Below are 22,227 nucleotides of genomic sequence, written 5' to 3' on the forward strand. Positions count from 1 at the left end.
CACCTTTTACTTTGTGTCTTCTCAAATGTGTATGACTTTCTTTCTTCAGTAAGAAAAGAGTCCAGTTATTAAATCCATGTCTACAAATGGTGTGGGTGAGAAACAGATCAATATTTATGTCCTTTTTACTATTGAAACAGAGTCTGCATTTATGTAATTCTCTGTTCGTGGTTTACTGCTCCTATATATTTAGTATATATACTGTATGTGTGTGTGTGTGTGTGTGCGTGTGTGTGTGTGTGTGTGTATTTATCACTTTGTGGGGACCAAATGTCCCCATAAGGATAGTAAAACCCGAAATTTTTGACCTTGTGGGGACATTTTGTCGGTCCCCATGAGGAAAACAGCTTATAAATCATACTAAATGATGTTTTTTGAAAATGTAAAAATGCAGAAAGTTTTCTGTGAGGGTTAGGTTTAGGGGTAGGGTTAGGTTTAGGGGATAGAATATAAAGTTTGTACAGTATAAAAACCATTATGTCTATGGAAAGTCCCCATAAAACATGGAAACACAACATGTGTGTGTGTGTGTGTGTGTGTGTGTGTGTGTGTGTGTGTGTGTGTGTGTGTGTGTGTGTGTGTGTGTGTGTGTGTGTGAATACACTGATCAGCCACAACATTAAAACCATCTGCATTATATTGTGTAGGTCCCCCTCGTGCCGTCAAAACAGCACCAACCCGCATCTCAGAATAGCATTCTGAGATGCTATTCTTCTCACCACAATTACACAAAACATAGAGGTTGTCTGAGTTACCATAAACTTTGTCAGTTCGAACCAATCTGGCCATTCTCTGTTGTCCTCTCTCATCAACAAGGCATTTCTGTTCACAGAACTGCCCCTCACTGGATGTTTTTCGTTTTTGGCACCATTTGGAGTAAATTCTAAAGACAGTTGTGTGTGAAAATCCCTGGATTTCAGCACTATAAAAGAGTGATCCCATGATGTTATCGCAATGGCATGTTAAGGAGTTTCTGAGCCTGGATCTTTTTCTACAAATTTTCAAAAGTGCTTTCCAGATGAAAGAAAGTCATACACATCTCAGATGGCATGAGGGTGAGTAAGTTATCAGAGAATTTATATTTTTGGGTGAACTATTCCTTTAAAGGGCCCGTGAGGCCCAGTAAAGTTATTGCAGTGGGTTCACACCTTGCAGAGAAGGTACAGCACATAAAATATATAAAATTTTCGTAAACACTAATAACATTTCTGACGATTTAAATGCACATGATCTGAAAAGCAGATCAGTAGTTAACTAAAAGCAGTAATTAACTAATATTTGAAAGTTGTTATACAGCGTTACCAAGAAAATGTAACTTTTTTTATTGGGGGTCCCTGGGTTGGCTGGGAGTCTGGAGGACTCCCCGGGTCTGTAAAGGTAAAAAAATAATAATATTATAATTGCAAACATTATTTTAAAATGGTAAGAAGACAGCTTGTTATCCTGTTTCACATGTACAGTACTTGTCGTACCAATCTGACTGATAAGCATGTAACCAAATATTGGGTGGACAAAATTAAAATGCTTTAGAATCTCTCATTGAAAAACCCCAAAACCAAATGTGTTTATTGGGGCACATTATATAGGACTGCGTATTACTCTTTTTCACTCTTAATAAAACACCATGGACCCCTAATATTCTGTGTATTGTCTTTTTGTGTATTGTCTTTCAAGTTTCTCATAAACATGCAGAAGAATCACATGAGTGAAAGCATTTACGCTCTTTTTTTTAAAGTTTATTATAAGAATCACTGAGAAACATGTCACAATGCGCACCTGGAATAGATACACATTCAGAGGTTGTTGCATCATGGTGAGTCATGTTAACCCTGATTTTGTGATTGATACACCTGGGAACTCAACACATGTCTCTGTGTGTATAAGAGCTGCTCAACCGTCCAGGAGAACTACAGTAGAGTTCGTTTTCAGAACTGAAGAACATGAGGCTCTATCTAGCTGTATTTGTACTCTTTGCCACAGTTTACTGTGAGAGGCTCTTCGAAGGGTAAGTTTAGACACAACTTTATTTAGTGTAATCAAGATTTAAGAGTCCCAATGACTTATGTCACCATATGTAACCCTTATCTTTCATTTTGTAAATCATAATTGTTAACATTAGATATTTAAAAAAAATATATATATTACATTATTTTAAAATAATGTCAGCTCATGCTACCACAAGGCTTTATGCTTTCTTTCTTGGTAGAGACCAAGTTCTCAGAATCCATGCAGAATCTGAGGAACACCTTGAGGCTTTGAAGGAGTTGGAAGGAGACATTTACTGGGGGGTATAATAATCTGTACTGTACCTCTTAAATTCTTGTGGCACATCTGTTACCAAGGATGTACCCACATATGTAGGCTTGGGGGAACAAACGTAATAATATAAAGGGTTAGTTTGCCCAAAAATAAAACTTCTGTTGTAATATTAATTAACCTATTTAAAACTAATTTGGGTCAACCACTATTCTTAATATTGGGAGGACATGTTTGTTACACTAGTTTTTATTATAGACCAAACACAGACATATGATACATACATGTATAATGTGGTCCTATAGCTGGATTTCTGGACCCATGCTGTCTCCACTAAACTGCCTGTTGACATCCGCGTGCCTCATGCCAGTTTGTATGCTGTCAAGGACTTCTTCAAGGCAAACAATGTCCCTTTCACTGTCATGATCAACAATGTGCAGGTGAGAGCCATGGAGCCACATTGAAAGCAAACTGTAAATACAGACTAAAACACACACTGAAATTATTTGTATGTCTAGACATTTTTAACATCAGTTGAATGAAGGTGATGAAATTAGAAAAATAAAAGATAAAGTTGTTTAAAACTTTATTTTGGCTCAGAATGCATTTAAATTCACAAGTTTCACAAAACAACAACTTCATTGGTATAACTGTTAAAGGGATAGTTACCCAAAAATGAAAATTATCTCATCACTTTCTCACCCTCTTGCCATTCCAGATGTGTATGACTTTCTTTCTTCTGCAGAACACATTTCAGCTCTGTTGGTCCTTTCAGTGCAAGTGAATGGTGACCAGAAATATGAAGGTCCAAAAAGCAGACAAAAGCAGCATTAAAAGTCATTCATAAGACTTCAGTGGTTAAATCCATATCTTTAAAAGCGATATGATAGGTGTGGGTAAGAAAGAGATCAATATTTAAGTCAATTTTTACTATAAATCTCCATGTGACGAGGAGGAGGTTGTGGCCGGGCCGTGATTATGCACCTGGTGCTGAATCAGCTGATCAACGGGAGAGCGAGATCGAGAGAGAGAGAGAGAGAGAGAGACCCACAGTTCGCACTGTAACAGTTCAAGGATGGGCAAAGAGGAGGCGGGAACTGGCTGAACAGTAAACATAATGTTTTAATGTCAAACTTAACTTAAAACAAACATAAACAAACACAGACACACATGCAATTTGACCAAGTGCATCTCTCTTTCTCAAACTGGCACCTCTGGCTCCCCTTTATCTCGCTATCCTGCTGATCATCTGATTCATTGCTGGCCATGTACCATCTAGGCCCGGCCATGCCCTCCTCCTCGTCACACTCCACTTTCACTTTCAGATGTGAAAGTGAAACTAAACAGGCACCACGTGACTTTCAAATGTGAAAGTGGATATTTTTAGTAAAAAGTGACTTAAATATTGATCTGTTTCTACCCACACCTATCATATTACTTTTAAAGACATTAATTTAACCACAGGAGTCTTATGGATTACTTTTATGCTGCTTTTATCTGCTTTTAGAACCTTCAGATTTCTGGCCTCCATTGAAACAACCAACATAGCTTAGACATTTCTTAATTTGTTAAATAATCTTAATTTGTGTTCAGCCGAAGAAAGAAAGTCATACAAATCTGGAATGACATGAGGTTGAATAAATTATGAGAGAATTTTCATTTTAGGGTGAACTATCCCTTTAAAATGGCCTGGAACCAGTTGTGGCATCCTAACCTGCCACACCAGTCTAAGGATGTTAACTTGTTTCCAAGATGACTGGTCTGTTTTTGACGATTTTAAAGGGTTTTTTGGCACTTTTCAGCTGGTCAGACTGGGAGACCAGCTCTCTGACCAGCTAAACCTAAACACCAGCTTGGCAGGCTGGGTGACCATCTAAACTTAGACTGGTTTATGCTATATCAGCAAGGATCAATTATAGCATAATGCAATGGTAACATGTAAAGTTTTTGTGTGTCTCAGGAACTTTTGCAAAAGGAGAAAGCAGAGATGGTGAGTAATGTAGCAATGGAACGCAATAACAAGAGCTTCAACTTTGGTGCTTATCACACCCTGGATGAAGTAAGTGCTTACTCTGTACATGCATTAGAAAGATACACACAAACTAACGCACAATGCATGACATGATATCAAATTTTTCCAAGATGAAAAAAAAAATCTGAATATTTAACTGCTTCAGATTTACAGTTTTATGGACACTCTTGTTGCAAGTCACCCTAACCTGGTATCCAAAGTGCAGATCGGTAACTCTTATGAAAACCGTCCCATGTATGCCCTGAAGGTAAAGTCTAATAGAACAGATCGTATGATTATGAATGCAGATTTCAAATTATGATCTGTGCTAGTGTGTGGTTCTCGTCTATTTACATTGATTCTAGTTCAGCACTGGTGGAGTCAATCGACCAGCAATCTGGGTTGATGCTGGAATCCATGCCAGGGAGTGGGTTAGTCAGGCTTCTGCGGTGTGGTTTGCCAACAAGGTGAGTGAGATGAATGGATAAAAGTCTACATAACATTAAAAAAAAAATCATTCTAACTTTCTGAAATTATATTTTTGTCTCTCTAGATTGCTACAGACTACGGTGTTGATGCTTCTGTGACCTCTCTCCTGGGTCAAATGGATATCTACTTGATGATTGTGACCAACCCTGATGGATATGTTTTCAGTCACACCAGTGTTAGTGGCTTACTATTGAACGTAAATGATAGTTCCGCAAAAAAGATTAATTAGAATAAGTTCAAATGCCATTTCTTCATGTCTTCAATTCAGGACCGTATGTGGCGTAAGACTCGCTCTGTGAACTCTGGCTCTTCCTGCCGTGGTGTTGACCCCAACAGGAATTGGGATGCTGGCTTTGGTGGTACGTATATATTGTCATTCTCTTTTGGCTATGCAATTCTTTTTTCTTATATGACAATGCACATTTTCTCCCAGGTCCTGGAGCCAGCAAGGACCCCTGCTCCGAGTCTTACCATGGTCCTTATGCCAACTCTGAGATTGAAGTGAAAAATGTTGTGGAGCTCATCAAGAACCATGGCAACTTCAAATCCTTCATCTCTATCCATGCATACTCCCAACTCTTAATGTATCCCTATGGTTACACTTGCACAAACATTCCTGACCAGACTGAGCTTGTAAGCCAATCCACATCCATACACCTCTAAAGCATTTCCATACTCAATATTGTCCTAAATAATCTTACGATCAAATTTAATTTGGTGTATTGTAGCAAGCTGTGGGCACATCTGCAGTCAAAGCACTCAGCTCCCTGTATAACACCAGATACCAAGTTGGCAGCATCTGCAAGATTATCTGTAAGTAGATTGCTTAGGCTACTTTGCAAAACAATTTAACTGTATTTTATCAGCTTGCATAGCTTATGTTTTCTCATTGAGAATGTTGCCCCATTTCATTTCAGACCAAGCAAGTGGTGGAAGCATTGACTGGTCTTACGACATTGGCATCAAATATTCTTTTGCTTTTGAGCTGCGAGATACTGGCCTCTATGGTTTCATATTGCCTGCCAATCAGATCATTCCCACTGCAGAGGAGACCTGGCTCGCTCTCAAAAACATTATGGAATATGTTCGTGATCATCCTTATTGAAGGAAATGTGCAAATGTTCTGTACTGAAGCTTCAATAAAGGTCTAACACTGTATTCATCTGTTTTATCTCTCTGCAGTGTCATTGGGGGGGACTCACACATGTTTCACTTAACAAATAAAATATGTTTTATTAGGAGTTTGTTTTGTTATGTCTTAATTGTAATTTTGTTTGTTAGAAATTTTCAAAATGCAATAAATGTGGAATGTTGAGTGTATTGGTGTAGTATACACTGTCATTCATAACACAATTGAACATATTCCAACATATTTCTCTTCCAACCCTAGAAACACACCTGTATCTACATTTATTAATGCATTAAAAAGTTTCAGTTGCATAAGAATAATAGTATCCAAGACAGATTAGAGTGCAATATATATATATATATATATATATATATATATATATATATATATATATATATATATATATATATATATATATATATACACACACACACACCAATCAGCCACAACATTAAAACAATTAATCTGAGTTACCATAGACTTTGTCAGTTTGAACCAGTCTGGCCATTCTCTGTTGACCCCTCTCATCAACAAGGCATTTCCATCCACAGAACTACCGCTCACTGGATGTTTTTTCTGACCATTGTTTTCCATTGTTTTCCATTGGCACCATTGTTTTCCTTTTTTATAAGTGTGAGGTCAAGTGCTCATGGAAAAGATGTTTCTTTAGTCGTTATTTGAACACAGAGAGTGAGTTTGCTTCACAGATAGGGAAGGTCCTTCCACCAACAAGATACAGTGGTACAGCTCTGCAGAAATTATTTTAGGTAAGCTGGAGCAGATCCACTGACTGTTCTGTATGCCAGTATCAGAGCCTTGATTTTGATACGTGCATCAACCGGCAGCCAGTGAAAAGAGACAAGGAGTGGTTTAACATGCGCTCTCTTTGGTTCATTGAAGACCAGGAGTGCTGCTGCATTCATGATCATTTGCAGAGGTCTAAATGCGCATGAAGGAAGGCCTGCAATGTGAGCATTACAGTAATCCAGTTATGACAAGTGACTGAACAAAGAGTTGTGTGGCATATTCAGAGAGGAAGGATCTTATTTTCCTGATGTTGTGAAGTATAAATCTACATGATTGTGCTGTCTTTGAGATGTGGTCAATGAAACTGATCTGGTTGTCTATGGTTACCCCTAGATTTCTGACCGGTTTGGAAGGTGTTATTGTAGATAAGCCCAGCTGAATGGAGATGTTGCGCTCAACAGCAGGGTTGGCTGGAAAGACAAGGAACTCTGTTTTCGCTAGGTTGAGTTGCAGGTGATGAAACAGACCGATATTCGAGCCGTCACCATGGGGTCATTGCCCTGGAAAGACAAGTAGAGCTATGTGTCATAAGTGTAGCAGTGGTAAGAGAACACATGTGGGTAAATGATGGGTCCCAGTGATGTTGTGTATATAGAGAAGAGAAGTGGTCCAAGCACTGAGCCCTGAGGTACCCCAGTAACTGAAGTGATCTATTTCATGACATGTTTTATAATTATTGCAATATTCCTTTCTAGCAATGTCTCATATTGCAGTATTTGTTTTAATAAAAACATTGGGGATATGTACATGAATATCTTTGTCCCAACATGTAAAATTTATTTTGCATAATTTAGATGATTATTAGATTATAATTTATAGCTATTATTGAAATTATAAATACAGTATAATGTATTTATTATTTAAAATATACCATTATAAATGAGAACATTGTAATTCATAATAATTAGGAACTATTTTTGTCATCATTGTTTTAACACACTGGTGACATAGATTTTCATACAGACTTTGGATTTTGTTCCTGCTAGAAAATGAAAAATAAATAATATTCTTTTCCTCCAGTGTGTCAAAAAAAAAAGAAAAAAAAAAAAGACTATTATTAAATGTATATTTATTATTATTACTGTAATCATTATTATGGCTATTTATAGTTATTACTTAAATTATGCATGTAGTGAATCAACATAATTATAAATTAGGTAACTGTAATTTATAGTAATTAGGAACTGCTATTATAATTAAACTGCTATTATAATTAATTATAATTACATTTAGATTATATTATTATAAATTATAATAAATGTAATTATTTTCTAAATAAATAAATGCCCCAAAATATAAAATGTACTTTAATTTGTTTTTAAATCTGGGGTGATCCCAGACGCCAGGCAGTTTTCCCGCCTTCACTCAAAATTTTCAGTCAGTCACTTTCTTCAAACAAACGTGTCTATTCCAGCCACACGATGAAAAATGGGTTTCTTGAAACAGTTAGACGTAGAAAACTTCAAGTCCTGGCGAGGAAAGCAAATTATCGGGCCATTTAAAAGATTTAATTGCATTATTGGCACTAATGGATCAGGTGAGTTCACAATTATTCTGATTTTGGGTGGCTAGATTTCCAAAATTTTGACTAGCTTGCTAGCTCAAACTTAATCGAATAAATTATCAAATCGGATGATTAATTTCGACAAATAACTAGTCATTATCAGTCTATTACTTATGTATTACGTGTCTTAATTATATATCTTGTGCCCATCTTCGAAGGCAAGTCAAATGTTATGGATGCTCTTGGATTTGTGATGGGGGAGAGGGCGGCAAATCTCCGCGTCAAACATACCAAAGATCTCATCCACGGTGCTCACATCGGAATACCTGTGTCCACCTCTGCTAGTGTTACCATGATCTATTGTGGTGACAACAATGAGGAAATATTCTTCAGTAGAACCATCTCAGGTGGGTGTGATTGATCTCATATGATGCATATGATTTCACATTTTGAGACATTTTTTGCAGTTACGTTTTACATTTGCTATTAACAAACTATTGACTTGTGGAACAAAGTTTGAAAACTAAATGTGTTCAAATGCTTTTGTCTTAATTTTTAACATTACATGTATATCTATTGTTTTATCATTTAAAGCCTAACAAATATTTTGATGTGAAATGCTTTGCTCAAATAGTAATCTTATGCAGTGAAATTCATACATCTTAAGTTTGGTTTAAATGTAAAAATTATTTTTGGGGTACCTGTATGAACTGATATGAATAGATATTATATATTGGGCTGTTGGTGTGGTTCACTTGTACAGGGGAATCGTCTGAATATCGTGTGAATGGTAAACAGCTCACTTTGGCGAAGTACACTGGGGAGCTGGAGAAGATAGGCATTGTGGTGAAAGCAAAAAATTGTCTGGTGTATCAGGTTGGTTTTAGTCCTGCTGGTGTAAGTAATACATTATTCAACATATGCCAAAATCCTTGTTGTAATAAACTGCAAAGACCCAAAAATAATGGAGTCAGTGTCACTCACATGCAGAATTGTTTGCATATTCTGAGGAGTTTTATCGTGAAGCACATTAGCCATGAAGAATGGAGTATTATTTGTCAGCCTTATGGTTAATTGTTATTATTATGGAATAACTTGCATGTCAGGGTGCTGTGGAGTCTATTGCCATGATGAATCCCAAAGATCGAACAAAGATGTTTGAACGTATCAGCAACTCCCGAGAGCTGAGCAAGGAGTATGATGCCAAACTGGCAGCCCTGCTCAAAGCCAAAGAGGACACCCAGTTCCACTTTAACAGGAAGAAGGCAGCTACAGCTGAGAAGAAGCAAGTTTTTAAAGATAAGAGTGAGGTATTACACTTTCTGCAATTTGGCCATATGATTATTAGCAGAACAGATCTTGCACTAAACATCTTCATGTGAACACATGTCCACATGATGTGTCCATCTTGTCTCCATATTGTTAGGCAGAAAATTATCAGGCGCTGGTGGATGAACTCAGAGAACGCAAACTCCAGCTGACCCTCTTTCAACTCTTCCACAATGAGAAAGCCATTGAAGCACAGTCAGATAAATTGAGGGAGAAACAAGAGGCTGCAGCTCACCAGAAGAGCAACCTGGATGTCTGGGAGCAAACCGTGAAGGCTCAGAAGAAAGAACATGGTCGTCTGAATCGAGAACTTCAGCAGCTGGAAAAAGAGATCAGGTGCGATGCAAACATTCACTGCCACTGACTGCAAAAATCAGTTGGGAAATCTTTACAGGGCTTCCACAGTCAAGGAAAACTTGGAAATATTAGGTAATTTGTCCAAACCTGGAAAAGTCAGGCAAATTAATAGAATATTAAACAAATATGAAAAGTCTAATTTCTATAGTTAATAGTTCACCCAAAAATGAAAATTCTCTCACAATTTACTCACCCTTATGACATCCCTGATGAGAATGGATTTCTGTCTTCTGCAGAACACAAATTAATATTTTTAGAAGAATATCTCAGCTCTTTTGGTTCATACAATGCAAGTGAATGGGTGCCAAAACTTGGAAGCTCCAAAAATCACATAAGTCAGCATAAAAGTAATCCATATGACTCCAGGGGTTTAATCAATGTCTTCAGAATTGATTTGATAGAGGTAGGTGAGAAACAAATCAATATTTAAGTAAATTTTTACTATAAATTCTCCACCCTGCTCTGTCAATCTCCACTTAAACTTACACTTACTCATGCTTCTTCTTGCCTTTTTGATCTTCATGCAAATTTCTAGCAAAAACTAACTAAAATATTGATGTGTATCTTACCCACACCTGTCATATCACTTCTGAAGATATTGATTTAACCACTGGAGTCTTATGGATTACTTTTATGCCGCTTTAATGTACTTTTTGAAGCATCAAAGTATTGGCACCCATTCACTTGCATTGTGAGGCCCTACAGAGCTGAAATATTCTTATAAAAATATTAATTTGTGTTCTGCTGAGGAAGAAAGTGTTGGTTTTAATAAAAACTCAGAGTACTCACAGAACGAAATATGCGTCACTCTTTTAGTGCTTTCACAACAAAAACACGTACAAGTCTTCTTCATATGGTAAAACAATGAGAATACAGAAAATATGCTTAGAACTCCACCTAGTGGTTATATTATAGAATTAAAGGAGAAATTCACATATGAGAGCTTTATAACTTAAATGGCTTTAACTGAAATAGACAAGTTTCATATAACTCTTCTGATAAGAGTGTATTTTTCCAACACTCCTTCTCACTCGTAAACAGAATGATTAATTAACTGGTTTCACTCCAGACATCTGTCTCAGCTTCGTGAATTTTTCTTCACTCAGTCCTTTAGTGAATATGTCAGCAACCATATCTTCAGTGTTGCAGTATTTCAAGTCTATGACTCCACATACAATTTGCTCTCGAATGAAGTGGTACTTGATGTCAATGTGTTTGGCACGTCCATGAAATTGAGGGTTCTTTGCCATGCAGATAGCAGACTGATTATCCTCAAACATCAACGCTGGTCCTGTTTGGTTTACCTTTAGATCTGTCATCAGTTGTCGCATCCAAACTGCTTCTTGAGCTGCACTTGCCAACGCCATGTACTCAGTTTCAGCAGTGGAGAGAGCTACGCATGTCTGTTTCTTGCTTCTCCAACTCACAGCTGCTCCGCTGATTTGAAACATGTATCCTGACACAGGTTTGCGATCATCTTGGTCTCCAGCCCAATCTGCATCTGAAAATCCAATGCATTCCTTTGGCTTGTCCTTACTATACAGCAGACCTAGATTCAGAGTGCCCTTCAGGTATCTCATGATTCGTTTGACAGCCATCCAATGATGCTTTGTGGGTTTAGCACTGAATCTTGCAACATTGTTTACAGCATAAGCAATATCTGGTCTGGTTCTTGTTGACAAATAAAGCAGACTCCCAACAGCAGACTGAAAATGTGTCGGATCTAGTCCTTCTTTGTCATCAGAGAGTTTGATGAGCTTAGAGTTTATGTCTACTGGTGTGCTTACTGGCTTTGAATTTTCCATTCCAAATTTCTCCAGCACATTTTTTGTATATGTTGTCTGACCTATCCAGATTTCTCCAGCTTCTGGTTTTTGGACAATTTTCACTCCAAGAAAATTAGTTAGCTCACCCATGTCCTTTATCTCAAAGTGTTTTGAAAGCATTTTCTTCACCTCCATCATCCTATTATCATTGCGTCCAGCCAGGAGAATGTCATCAACATACACAGCAATTATGAACATCTCACCAGTTGATGCAGTGTAAATGCAGGGATCAGCTGTAGTTTGGACAAACCCTATCTTTTTCAGCTTTTCATCTAGGACGATGTTCCAACACCTTGGTGATTGTTTCAGTCCATAGATGCTGCGATTTAGTTTGCACACTAGATGTTCCTTTTCTTTGACAACAAAACCTTCAGGTTGTTGCATGTACACTTCCTCCTTTAGTTCTCCATTTAGGAAAGCTGTCTTGACATCCATCTGATGTAGTTTTAGTCCATGCTGTACAGCTAGAGCAATTATTGTCCTGATTGACTCAAATCTGACTACTGGACTAAATGTTTCATCATAGTCTGACCCAAACTTTTGTGAAAAACCTTGTGCTACTAGACGTGCTTTGTGTCTCTCAAATGTTCCATCAGCATCAACCTTGACTTTGAACACCCATTTACTGCCCACTGCTTTTCGATCTTTTGGTAGTTCTACCAGTTTCCACACATCGTTTGCATACAGAGATTCCATCTCTTTCTTCATAGCTTCCTTCCATTTTTCCTTGTCTGGACTACTGAAAACATCTTTTACAGTTTTGGGTTCAGTTGTCTGGTTATTAGTGAGTGTTGCCCACTCTCCGTAATATTCAGGTGGTTTTCTCACTCTTCTTGGATCTCTTGTTCTTCTGAGCCCTCACTGTAAGATTCTTGACAGTCAAATTCCACATACCGTTTCACAGTGTCTTCCTCATTTTCATCAGGCTCCTTCTCAATTACATGATCAGACTCATTAAATAGCACATCTCGACTGTAAAACACCTTTGCACGGTTTGTATCATAGAGCCGATATCCTTTCGTTTCTGTTCCATAGCCCAAAAAGATACATTTCTTTGCTTTGGGATCTAGTTTCTTCCGTTCATCTTTGGGTATGTGTGCATATACAGTACATCCAAATACACGTAGATGATCAACCTTTGGTTTCTCACCCGTCCAGGCTTCAAAAGGAGTCATCCCTTTCACTAATTTCGTTGGGCTTCTGTTTCTCAGATACACAGCTGTTGACAGTGCTTCCGCCCAGAACTTCTGAGGTAGCTTTGCATCCGCTAACATTGATCTCAATGTCTCCGTCAGTGTTTTGTTCATTCGTTCAGCTACTCCATTTTGCTCAGGAGTCTTCGGTACTGTGAGCTCATGTCGAACTCCTTCTTTCTTCAGGAAGTTTTGAAAACCAATTGAGGTATATTCTCCTCCATTATCTGTGCGAAAGACTTTCAGTTGTCTTCCAGTAGATTTTTCTGCCATAGCTTTCCATTCTAGGAACTTCTGAAAAACTTCATCTTTCCACTTCAGAACATACACCCATACATAGTGAGTATTCTCATCAATAAATGTTAGAAAATATTCAGCCCCACTCAAGGATTTTGCATTTATTTTTCCACACACATCACTGTGCACTAAACCAAGTGGTTCAACAGCTTTTTTGGGATCACTGGTTTTGAACTTGCTGCGATGATGCTTTCCTTCAGCACATGAATCACAAAAGTCTATGTCTTTTGACACATCAAAGTCAAAGCCATCAACTAGACACTCATTACACAGCTTCTTCAGATTTTGTATACCTAGATGACCATAAAGTCGGTGCCAGGTTTGTTCCTTAGTCTCTTTATGCACATTCACATTTTCTGTTACATGCACGTGATCACTTTCTCTGCAGTTCACATAATAGAGACTGCCATTTTTTGTTGCAGTAGCAATCAGTTTTTGATTATCATCCGTAATGCAACATCTGTTCTCTGTGAACTTGACCTTTTTTCCAGACTGAGTTACCTTGGAAACACTCAGTAAGTTGTATGACAATTGTGGTACATACAAAACATCATTCAGCTTGCATTCTTTTGTCTTAAAATCAGACAATGTCATCTTCAGCCGCACAACTCCACGTCTCGTTGCTTCAACAGAATAACCATCTCCAAGTGTTAGTTCTTGTGAGGGTTCCAGGCTTTTAAACTCAACAAACTGTTTCTTGTCATTACACATGTGACAGGTTGCTCCTGAATCTACAATCCAGCTATCCATTCTCTTATCAGAGCTTGATGATAGTGCATGACTCACCATTAGTCCAACACTCTCACTATCTGAATCACTGTCTTGTTTTTTCACTTGTGCCTTATTTGCTTTGTGTTTATAGCCCACCTTCTTACTCTCTTTGTTGAAGTCTGTGCTTGCAGCAGGTTTGTTGAACTCTCTGCAGTCACGCTTGATATTGTCCATACCTTCTGCAGTAGTGACACTTTGGGCCTTTTCCTCTCACAAACTGTTTTCCAGTCAGAGCTTTAACATTGTTGCTGGTGTTTTCAACATCGCGTTCTCTCAGTTTACGTTCTTCATGCAGCAATCGTTCCGTGACAACCTCCATTTTAGGTACATCCACACTTGCTTCAAGTGCCGTGACTAACACGTTGAACGAGTCAGGTAAACTGGCTAGCAGGTGCACCACACGATCTTCTTCCTCGATATGATCACCCACAACTGACAGTGCATCAAGTTAACACCTTAATGTGCTCTTGAACCGAGTCTCCGTCTTTCAATTTCAATGAGTACAGTTTACACCTCAGTGCCAGCTTATTTGCCCAAGTTTTCTTCTGAAACTGATCCAACAACTTCTTCCACACGACAGTAGGATCTTCCGGTTCTCCAATCAAATAGAGCAAAGACGGTTCTATTGACAGTACAATGGTAGCCAGAGCACGATCTCTTTTAGCCATATAACTTGCTAACTTACTTGGATCAGATCGTGGAGCATCCTCTGTATCATTTACCAAGTCCCATAGTCCGTCTCTCATCAATGCCATCCGGCATTGCACTTTCCACGTAGGATAGTTTGCTCCGTTTAATGAAACAATCGTCACCATCTTGGAATCCGAGCTCATTTTTATTCACAGTCGGTCAATATCTTCAATAAGCCTTTTAGCAGCGTCAGTGTAGCGTTCAGTTTCTGGGCCCATAACCTGTTGGTTTTAATAAAAACTCAGAGTACTCACAGAACGAAATATGCATCACTCTTTTAATATAACTCTTCTGATAAGAGTGTATTTTTCCAACAGAAAGTCATACACATCTGGGATGTTATGAGGGTGAATAAATGATAAGAGAATTTTCATTATTCCTGTAATGTACACTTTTTTTTGTAACGGTTTGACAAAACGGTATTTGTGAGCAAACAGTTTTTATTAATTCGTTTTTTCAATTAAACCTTTTAATGGATTCACAAGTTGGTCTGGCTGATTCAGCAAAGAATGCTATCTGAATCTTGTCATGAACTCAGTTTCCCAGCAAGCAATGCAGCCTCCAAACATGGCCGCCCCGGACTCCCAATTCCCACAACACAATGCACTAGCTCGATCCCAGTCACTTTGTGGCAGGGCGGAGGGCGGGGCCGGGTCGTGATCATACACACCCAGTCCCTTATCAGGCTAATCAAGCCTCCGAGAGGGATAAAGGTCGACTGTGGAGGATTGTGCGGGAGAGAGAGATAGTTTACGAACATGTCCATCATGTGTGTGACAAGCCGGTTCTCGCCTCCTCCTTTCCATTGACTGCTTTACACACCTGAATTCTGATCAGCCACAACTGCACATCGTCACCACAGTTATGACTGCACCCTTTATAAGAAGTCCTATCAGGTTTTGTCAGTGTGAAGTATACACTCTCTTCCTTGTGTCCAAGAAGTTACCAAGCCTTCATAGTCATATAGATAATAGATTTGTTCTTAAAGTACCATTGCCTGTTTTGACCATGAGTTACCTCTGTTTGCCAATCGCCTGACCTTCTGCCTGTACGGATTATTGGAATTTGCCTGCCGTTTGAATTGTACAATTGCCTGATTTACATTAAACTGCCCTTATTGCACTTGCATCCTACTCTCCTGATGTATTTCCTGAAAAATCTGAATTGCTTTTTAAAATTGTTATCCAGTTGTGCATTGTTTTAATGCATTTACTTTAAAGGTATAGTTCACCCCAAAATTAAAAATCTCTCATTTACTCACTTTCATGCCATCCTAGATGTGTATGACTTTATTTTGCTGAACTCAAACAAAGATTTTTTTTTTAAATGTCTCCACTCTGTATGTCCTTTCAATCAGGTTCAGGTTCATTGTCTGGGTAATGAAGGAGTCAGGAGGCAGCAAACTGTCAACCTGAGTATGTTTATTACTTTTCAGCGTCGTTCATAAAACAAACAAAAAGGCACTCAGTGGCCAAGTAGTCACACACACAAACGAGTAAAGGCTTCTATCGAGCACACACAGGTACAGTCTCTCTCTCTCTCTCTCTCTCTCTCTCTCTCTCTCTCTCTCTCTCTCTCTCTCTCTCTCTCTCTCTGTCACATTTATGCCTTGTGGGCTTTTTATGTCTTCCTCTGCCATCACAACAACAAGAAACAAGTGTTAGAGATAATGACAAGCCTAACCGCTCTCTCTCCCGTGGACATACACACGACCACGCCCCCATAAGTACAACATTATTAAACGTTGTGCCCAAAACACATTATACGGGTGAGTGTAATGTCACAGAGATGTTATAGATGCAAATTGTTGCCTTAGAACCCAGCAGTCAATGGAAACAGTTATGTCACCATGGCAAACTTCATGACCATATTGTTTTAAATTAAGGACAGTAATATTGTTCATATCACACAAGTTTAAGGTAATATATTGAGCCGGGCATGTTTATGTCCATTGAATCATACAATGAACCATAGTGCCAGAAGAGCTTGTTTTGACATACAACAAAAAGAAAAGATTGCCAGTTACTAGTTTCAACATCATAGGCCTCACATATCACTCTTTCCACAGTTCAGAACCACTGGATGGATAGCAGCAATTAACTAATCTGACCACCGAAGACAACAATCTTAACCTGAATGAACAAGGCAAATGTAACGTAGACACGGCAGTCTACATTCCTTAATATATCTTTAAACCGACACTGCGCCCTAACAGTAGAACTATAAAACAGAAATAACACAAGAAGGATATGATTTCCAGATCACCAATTCATAGCTTTAGACTAACCAGAAACAATTACCTAGTATCTATGACCTAGTATCAATAACATAGATTTTAATTAATATAATAACTTACCTTTACTTGAACACAAAATCCATGCATCACTCCTTGTGAGTTAACATCTATGTCACTTTGTTGTAAAAGTCTCCCGACTTTGCCAAATCTGCTTAGATCATCAATGCTTACACTATATCCATTTTAGCGCTTAATAATGCATTAGTTATGTGAACTTGAACATGTTGACACAGTACTAAAATCAAGCTTATCAGATAGAATGACTGAAGGAAGGAGCTTCTGATTGGCTTACTCATTTTGGTAAGCATGCTTACCTAGGCCATTTGTAAACAATAGAATCAGAAATAGTACAACATAAAGTGCTTATACCCGAGGGTGGCGCCAAAGCTAATAAATGAATAACTGTGCTGCTCAACTGAGATGAAAGATGGCAAATGTAAGCGAACAGTAGTTTTATTAACAATTACTGTATATTAAAAGATTTCATAGTGTCTTTTATCTTTTCACCCTTCTGTTACCACTGCTTACCTTACTTATATGGACGGCATGTCCCTGCAATGTAATCACTTTGGGTGAAAAACAAATCAAAATTTTTATTCTTTTTTTACCTTTAATCTACACTTTTACTTAAAATTTTTAGAATGTGAAAGTGGAGATTTATAGGAAAAAATGACTTAAATATTGATCTGTTTCTCACCCACACTTGTCATATTACTTCAGAAGACATGGATTTAACCATTGAATCGTATGGATTACTTTTATGCTGCCTTGATGTGATTTTTGTATCTTCAAAGTTTTGACCACCATTCTCTTGCATTGAATGGACCTACAGAGCTAAAATGTTGTTCCAAAAATGCAGAAGAAAGTAAATGTATAAAAATTTTTTTTCATTGTTCACATTCCAGATCCCAGGAGCAGATTCAAAATCAGCAGAAACCTCAGTACATCAAAGCTAAAGTGAACACCTCCCACCATGAGCATAAAGTAGAGGAGGCTAGTCGAATGCTTCAGAAGAACCAAAGTCAGCAGGCCAAGAAGGAGCAGGAGCTGGAGGAGCTGAGGAGCGAGATAGCTGAGCTGGAGAGAGCCTGGAGGGTCTGTGAGAGACAGATGAAGCAGGAGGAGGCTCAAAGAGGAGCTGAAGTGCAGCTAGAGGAGGCCCAGGTAAAACAAAGAGAATAATAAGCATTTGGTGAACATTCTCTCTTTAAAGACAACATGAAATGATGCATAACACATTTCACAAGTTCTTTCTATGCTCGTCTGTAAATTTCCATCAATTAAAAAAAAAAATACTTATCCAGTAATCACAAACACATGGAAAACTCATGGAAATATCATGGAAAAGCCAATTGGTCAAAAGATGTGGGAACCCTGTTAGATAAAAGATTATGAAAACAAACATTGATTATAGAATATCATGCAGTTGTGTACAATAAGACCAGGGACATTTTGTTAAGTAAAAAGGGTCTCTTTTGATTTCATGATGACTATATTATACAAAACACTGTTTGTACTGTTTTAGGCGGAGCGGTATAAGGAACTCAAAGAGCTGGCCAGGAAAAAGGGAGCCGTTTTAACCCAGAACGCAGAGAAGATGCACTGGGAGGTGAAGGCCGACAGCGAGAAGCTTCAGTTTGACCTCAGAAGGAAGACTGAGATACAGGTAAAACAGAAAGCAGTTGCTGTATTTTATAGATGGTCAAGCAAATATTTAATAACTACAGCTCTTGTTTGCAGATGAATATTAAACATGCTCAAAGTCGGCTTGAAGATCTCAGCAAAAGGGCAGAAAAGCTGGAAGAGTATGCCAACACTTCTACGTACGTCACACTCTTTCATCCGCCCTATCGAGTGTTTAGTGCCTCTTATTTCTAACAGAAAGCTAAAATATCTGAATCTTTGATTTGTATTAGGGATATTGTTTAAGTGTGTTTTCACCTAAAAACCTGGAGTGGTGGTGGACTAAAGCACATAACTGTTAATCAGAAGGTCGCTGGTTCGATCCCCACAGCCACCACCATTGTGTCCTTGAGCAAGGCACTCAACTCCAGGTTGCTCCGGGGGATTGTCCCTGTAATAAGTGCACTGTAAGTCGCTTTGGATAAAAGTGTCTGCCAAATCATAAATGTAAAAATGAAAACGTTATCATAATTTACTCAACCTCATTATGTTCATACAAAACCCGTATGACTTTCTTTCTTCCGTGGAACACGTGAGCTTTGATAAGAATTTCTTACTCACGTTTACTGCAGAAAAGCCCTGGAGGAGCAACGAGAGCAGGAGGAGCAACTGGCAGAAGAGCTTGAGAGAGGCCGTGTTCGATCGGAGGAGGTGAACCAGGAACTTGCGCGGGTGCTGACCGAGCTTCAGAACGCTCGTTTGGACAGCCAGGAGAACCGACGGCAGCAGAAACGAGATGAAGTCCTGGAAAGCCTCAGGAGACTCTACCCTAATATGGTGGTACTGTAACACTTGTACAATTTTACACAGCACCCTAATGTCACTAGGGCAGATTAGAGCTTATTAACTGTTATTTGTTATTTGTAAATGGATAGATTTTTTTTGTATTTCAACACAAAATGAAACAATTGTCGGTTTAAACAGAATTAGGTCAAAATGTCAGAAGAATATTTACCTTAACCTTTTTTTTCTCTTTAATTTACTAGCATACAACACTTTCTGTATTTGCAGTATATAGTATGTATACTGTGCACAGTATGCACACCAATAGGCATATTTTCTGACTTCTTACAATACAATGACAATTACAATAAAATTAATATTTTTTAGGAACTTTTTACACATAATTATGCATACTTTTTCACTTACTATTTAAAAACAAATAGTAGTCAGTATACAGTGTGTAGTATTCAGTTAGAAGTAAGGTAGTATTCCATTCTAAACATAACCAGTTTATCATGTTCGATCAGCATGTGCTATTAATTTTATGACCAGTATGGGGAACACAATGAGAATCTCTGCTGTTCATGATTTCTTGTCTTTTTTCAGTATGGCCGTCTGGTTGACTTGTGCCAGCCCATCCACAAAAAATATCAGCTTGCCGTCACCAAGGTGTTTGGCAAGAACATGAATGCTATTGTTGTTACGACTGCCAAAGTGGCTCATGACTGCATAAAATTTCTGAAAGAGGAGAGAGCTGAACCAGAGACATTTCTCCCTATTGACTATATAGATGTGAGTAAAATAACACTAATTGCCAAATATAATTTTTTAATGCTTTTTATTTCTTCAATTTTCCATTCTGAGTTTAATATAGAGAGCTTGAACTGCTTGATGCTTGAACTTATTTGACATTGCTATATGGAAGCCACACTGGAGAAAAAAAACATATAAATCTGTAGTAGGACTGTGCCAATACTATCAAATATCGATATATCGTGATACTTTCCTCAAAATATTGTATTGATACTTACGATTCCAGTATTGTGTATTTTTATTCAACTATTTTCGTATTCATATAATGTCCAACAGTTAAATAAAGATGAAGCATATCGTTTGAGTAAGTGCAAACTCAGAGTGTACTAATGAGGTAGAGACTATGATGCGCGAGAGAAACTGAAACACCATTTTTCTCTTGCGGACACGCTGGTCTTCTCTAATGCATTTGGTACTAGGGCCATGTTAAAATATACATTTTCAGACTAACTGCAATCTTAATTTTACTATATAGATATATATTCTTAAAATCCCAAAACCAATCTTTTACTCTTTGCACAGCCCTTTACAATGAGAGAATATCACTCGCAGACAAGACTTAAAATTTCTGTAATTAGCCACTGCCTGGTAATATTTCAGATTTCACTCACCAGTTCAGCACTGAGTTCAGCATCCTTTCACTGTGTGCTAAGACAGGGTTCCCACGCATCCTGGAAAACCTGGAATTTTGCAGTGCAGTTTTCCAGTCATGGAAAAGTCATGGAAATACAGTACTTAAATGTCCTAGAAAAATTATAATTTGTCCTGGAAAATATTAATATAACCATTTGACTGTGTTGCTATTAAGGTTTTCAATACAAGCACAAAAACATGGTAATGATCTGACTCGGAATAGGAGTCAAATAAACAAATTTGTATAGTTGTTTTTTAGTGCTGGCGGCTGTGCATTGTGAAACAACATCTGCGGTTAAGGGCGCTTACACCCTCATGATTGATTATTGTTGTCTTTTCTGATAAAAGTCATGTTCAGCAGTTTAAACTCTGTTAAAAATGATACAGTACATCTGCTTTGTTTTTGTAATGCTTACTTTCTACTGAAGTCTGTAGATTTGACATGCAAATTTTAATAATGTAGAAGTTAAGGATGTTGTTGATACACATTATTATTATTATTATTAGACTATTATTGTTGTCTTTTTGGATGAAAAGTCAGTTCACAAACTGAATGGAAATTATAGATCTGCTTTGTTCTTATAATGCTTAAACACTATAAAGTCTTTTGGTAGATTTTGGTTGTGAACATTTCAAATGATTCAATGACTCGCTGTAGAACCCTCACGGGAAGGAGGACAGGAAACGAAGGTTCCAGGGAAAAAGGTAAGGTTTTTAATGTCTGTCTCACAAATAATTATAACAAAATCAACACACAATAACATAAGCGCAGTGGGTTGGCTTGTTCTGGTCGACCCCCTCTGCTCTGCGGCCGCTGGCTTTTTCACCGCTCTCCTCACTCTACTGCAATTAGAGACAGGTGTTAGTCATAATTTGGCCCAGGTGTGAGCCCTTACCGCTTCTCTCTCCCGGACGGGCGCTTGACCACGCCCCGCTGCCACATACCCCCACCGCCCGACTCAGGCGGGCGTCATCCGGCCTGCCTACCACTCCCCATTTCTGGAGAGGAAGTGGCGGCAGCCATCTGCACCCCGGTCTGTGGATCACCTTGAATTTAAAAGGCTGGAGAGCGAGATACCAGCGGGTGATCCGGGCGTTAGTATCCTTCATGCGATGGAGCCACTGGAGTGGGGCATGATCCGAACAGAGGGTGAAGGCCCGCCCCAGCAGGTAGTAGCGGAGGGTGAGGACCGCCCACTTGATGGCCAAACACTCCTTTTCCACGGTGCTGTACTTAGTCTCCCTTAAGGAGAGCTTCCGACTAATGTACAGCACCGGGCTCCTCCCCTCCACCAGCTGCGAGTACGGCCCCCAGCCCTCTGTCTGAAGCGTCCGTCTGCAAAATAAAAGGAGAGAAAAATCAGGTGCATGTAAGCGGCCCCCACAAAGTGCAGCTTTAATCTGCGTAAGCGCCTGTTGA

The 22,227-nt window shown here is 38.5% G+C and overlaps 2 protein-coding genes across 2 annotated transcripts in view; both read left to right on the plus strand.

Annotated features, from left to right (window-relative positions):
* The first annotated feature begins 1,878 nt into the window (after positions 1-1,878).
* On the plus strand, positions 1,879-5,914 carry cpa4 (carboxypeptidase A4). Its single transcript, XM_052119161.1, has 11 exons — positions 1,879-2,005; positions 2,207-2,288; positions 2,562-2,696; positions 4,217-4,315; positions 4,434-4,535; positions 4,633-4,734; positions 4,821-4,931; positions 5,025-5,115; positions 5,190-5,389; positions 5,485-5,569; positions 5,674-5,914. Exons 1-11 carry the CDS (start codon positions 1,941-1,943, stop codon positions 5,859-5,861), a joined length of 1,260 nt encoding a protein of 419 aa, XP_051975121.1. The 5' UTR covers positions 1,879-1,940; the 3' UTR covers positions 5,862-5,914.
* Positions 5,915-8,120: 2,206 nt separating this feature from the next.
* smc1b (structural maintenance of chromosomes 1B) overlaps positions 8,121-22,227 on the plus strand; it is a 31,467-nt gene continuing 17,360 nt past the window's right edge. The window contains exons 1-10 of the mRNA XM_052119389.1: positions 8,121-8,229; positions 8,415-8,603; positions 8,960-9,072; positions 9,303-9,506; positions 9,623-9,861; positions 17,861-18,119; positions 18,481-18,621; positions 18,696-18,778; positions 19,211-19,418; positions 19,968-20,153. Of these exons, the coding sequence (XP_051975349.1) occupies positions 8,121-8,229; positions 8,415-8,603; positions 8,960-9,072; positions 9,303-9,506; positions 9,623-9,861; positions 17,861-18,119; positions 18,481-18,621; positions 18,696-18,778; positions 19,211-19,418; positions 19,968-20,153 (1,731 nt within the window). The remainder of the gene's footprint in view (positions 8,230-8,414; positions 8,604-8,959; positions 9,073-9,302; positions 9,507-9,622; positions 9,862-17,860; positions 18,120-18,480; positions 18,622-18,695; positions 18,779-19,210; positions 19,419-19,967; positions 20,154-22,227) is intronic.

The sequence above is a fragment of the Xyrauchen texanus genome, chromosome 46, assembly GCF_025860055.1.
Source record: "Xyrauchen texanus isolate HMW12.3.18 chromosome 46, RBS_HiC_50CHRs, whole genome shotgun sequence".
Taxonomy (NCBI): domain Eukaryota; kingdom Metazoa; phylum Chordata; class Actinopteri; order Cypriniformes; family Catostomidae; genus Xyrauchen; species Xyrauchen texanus.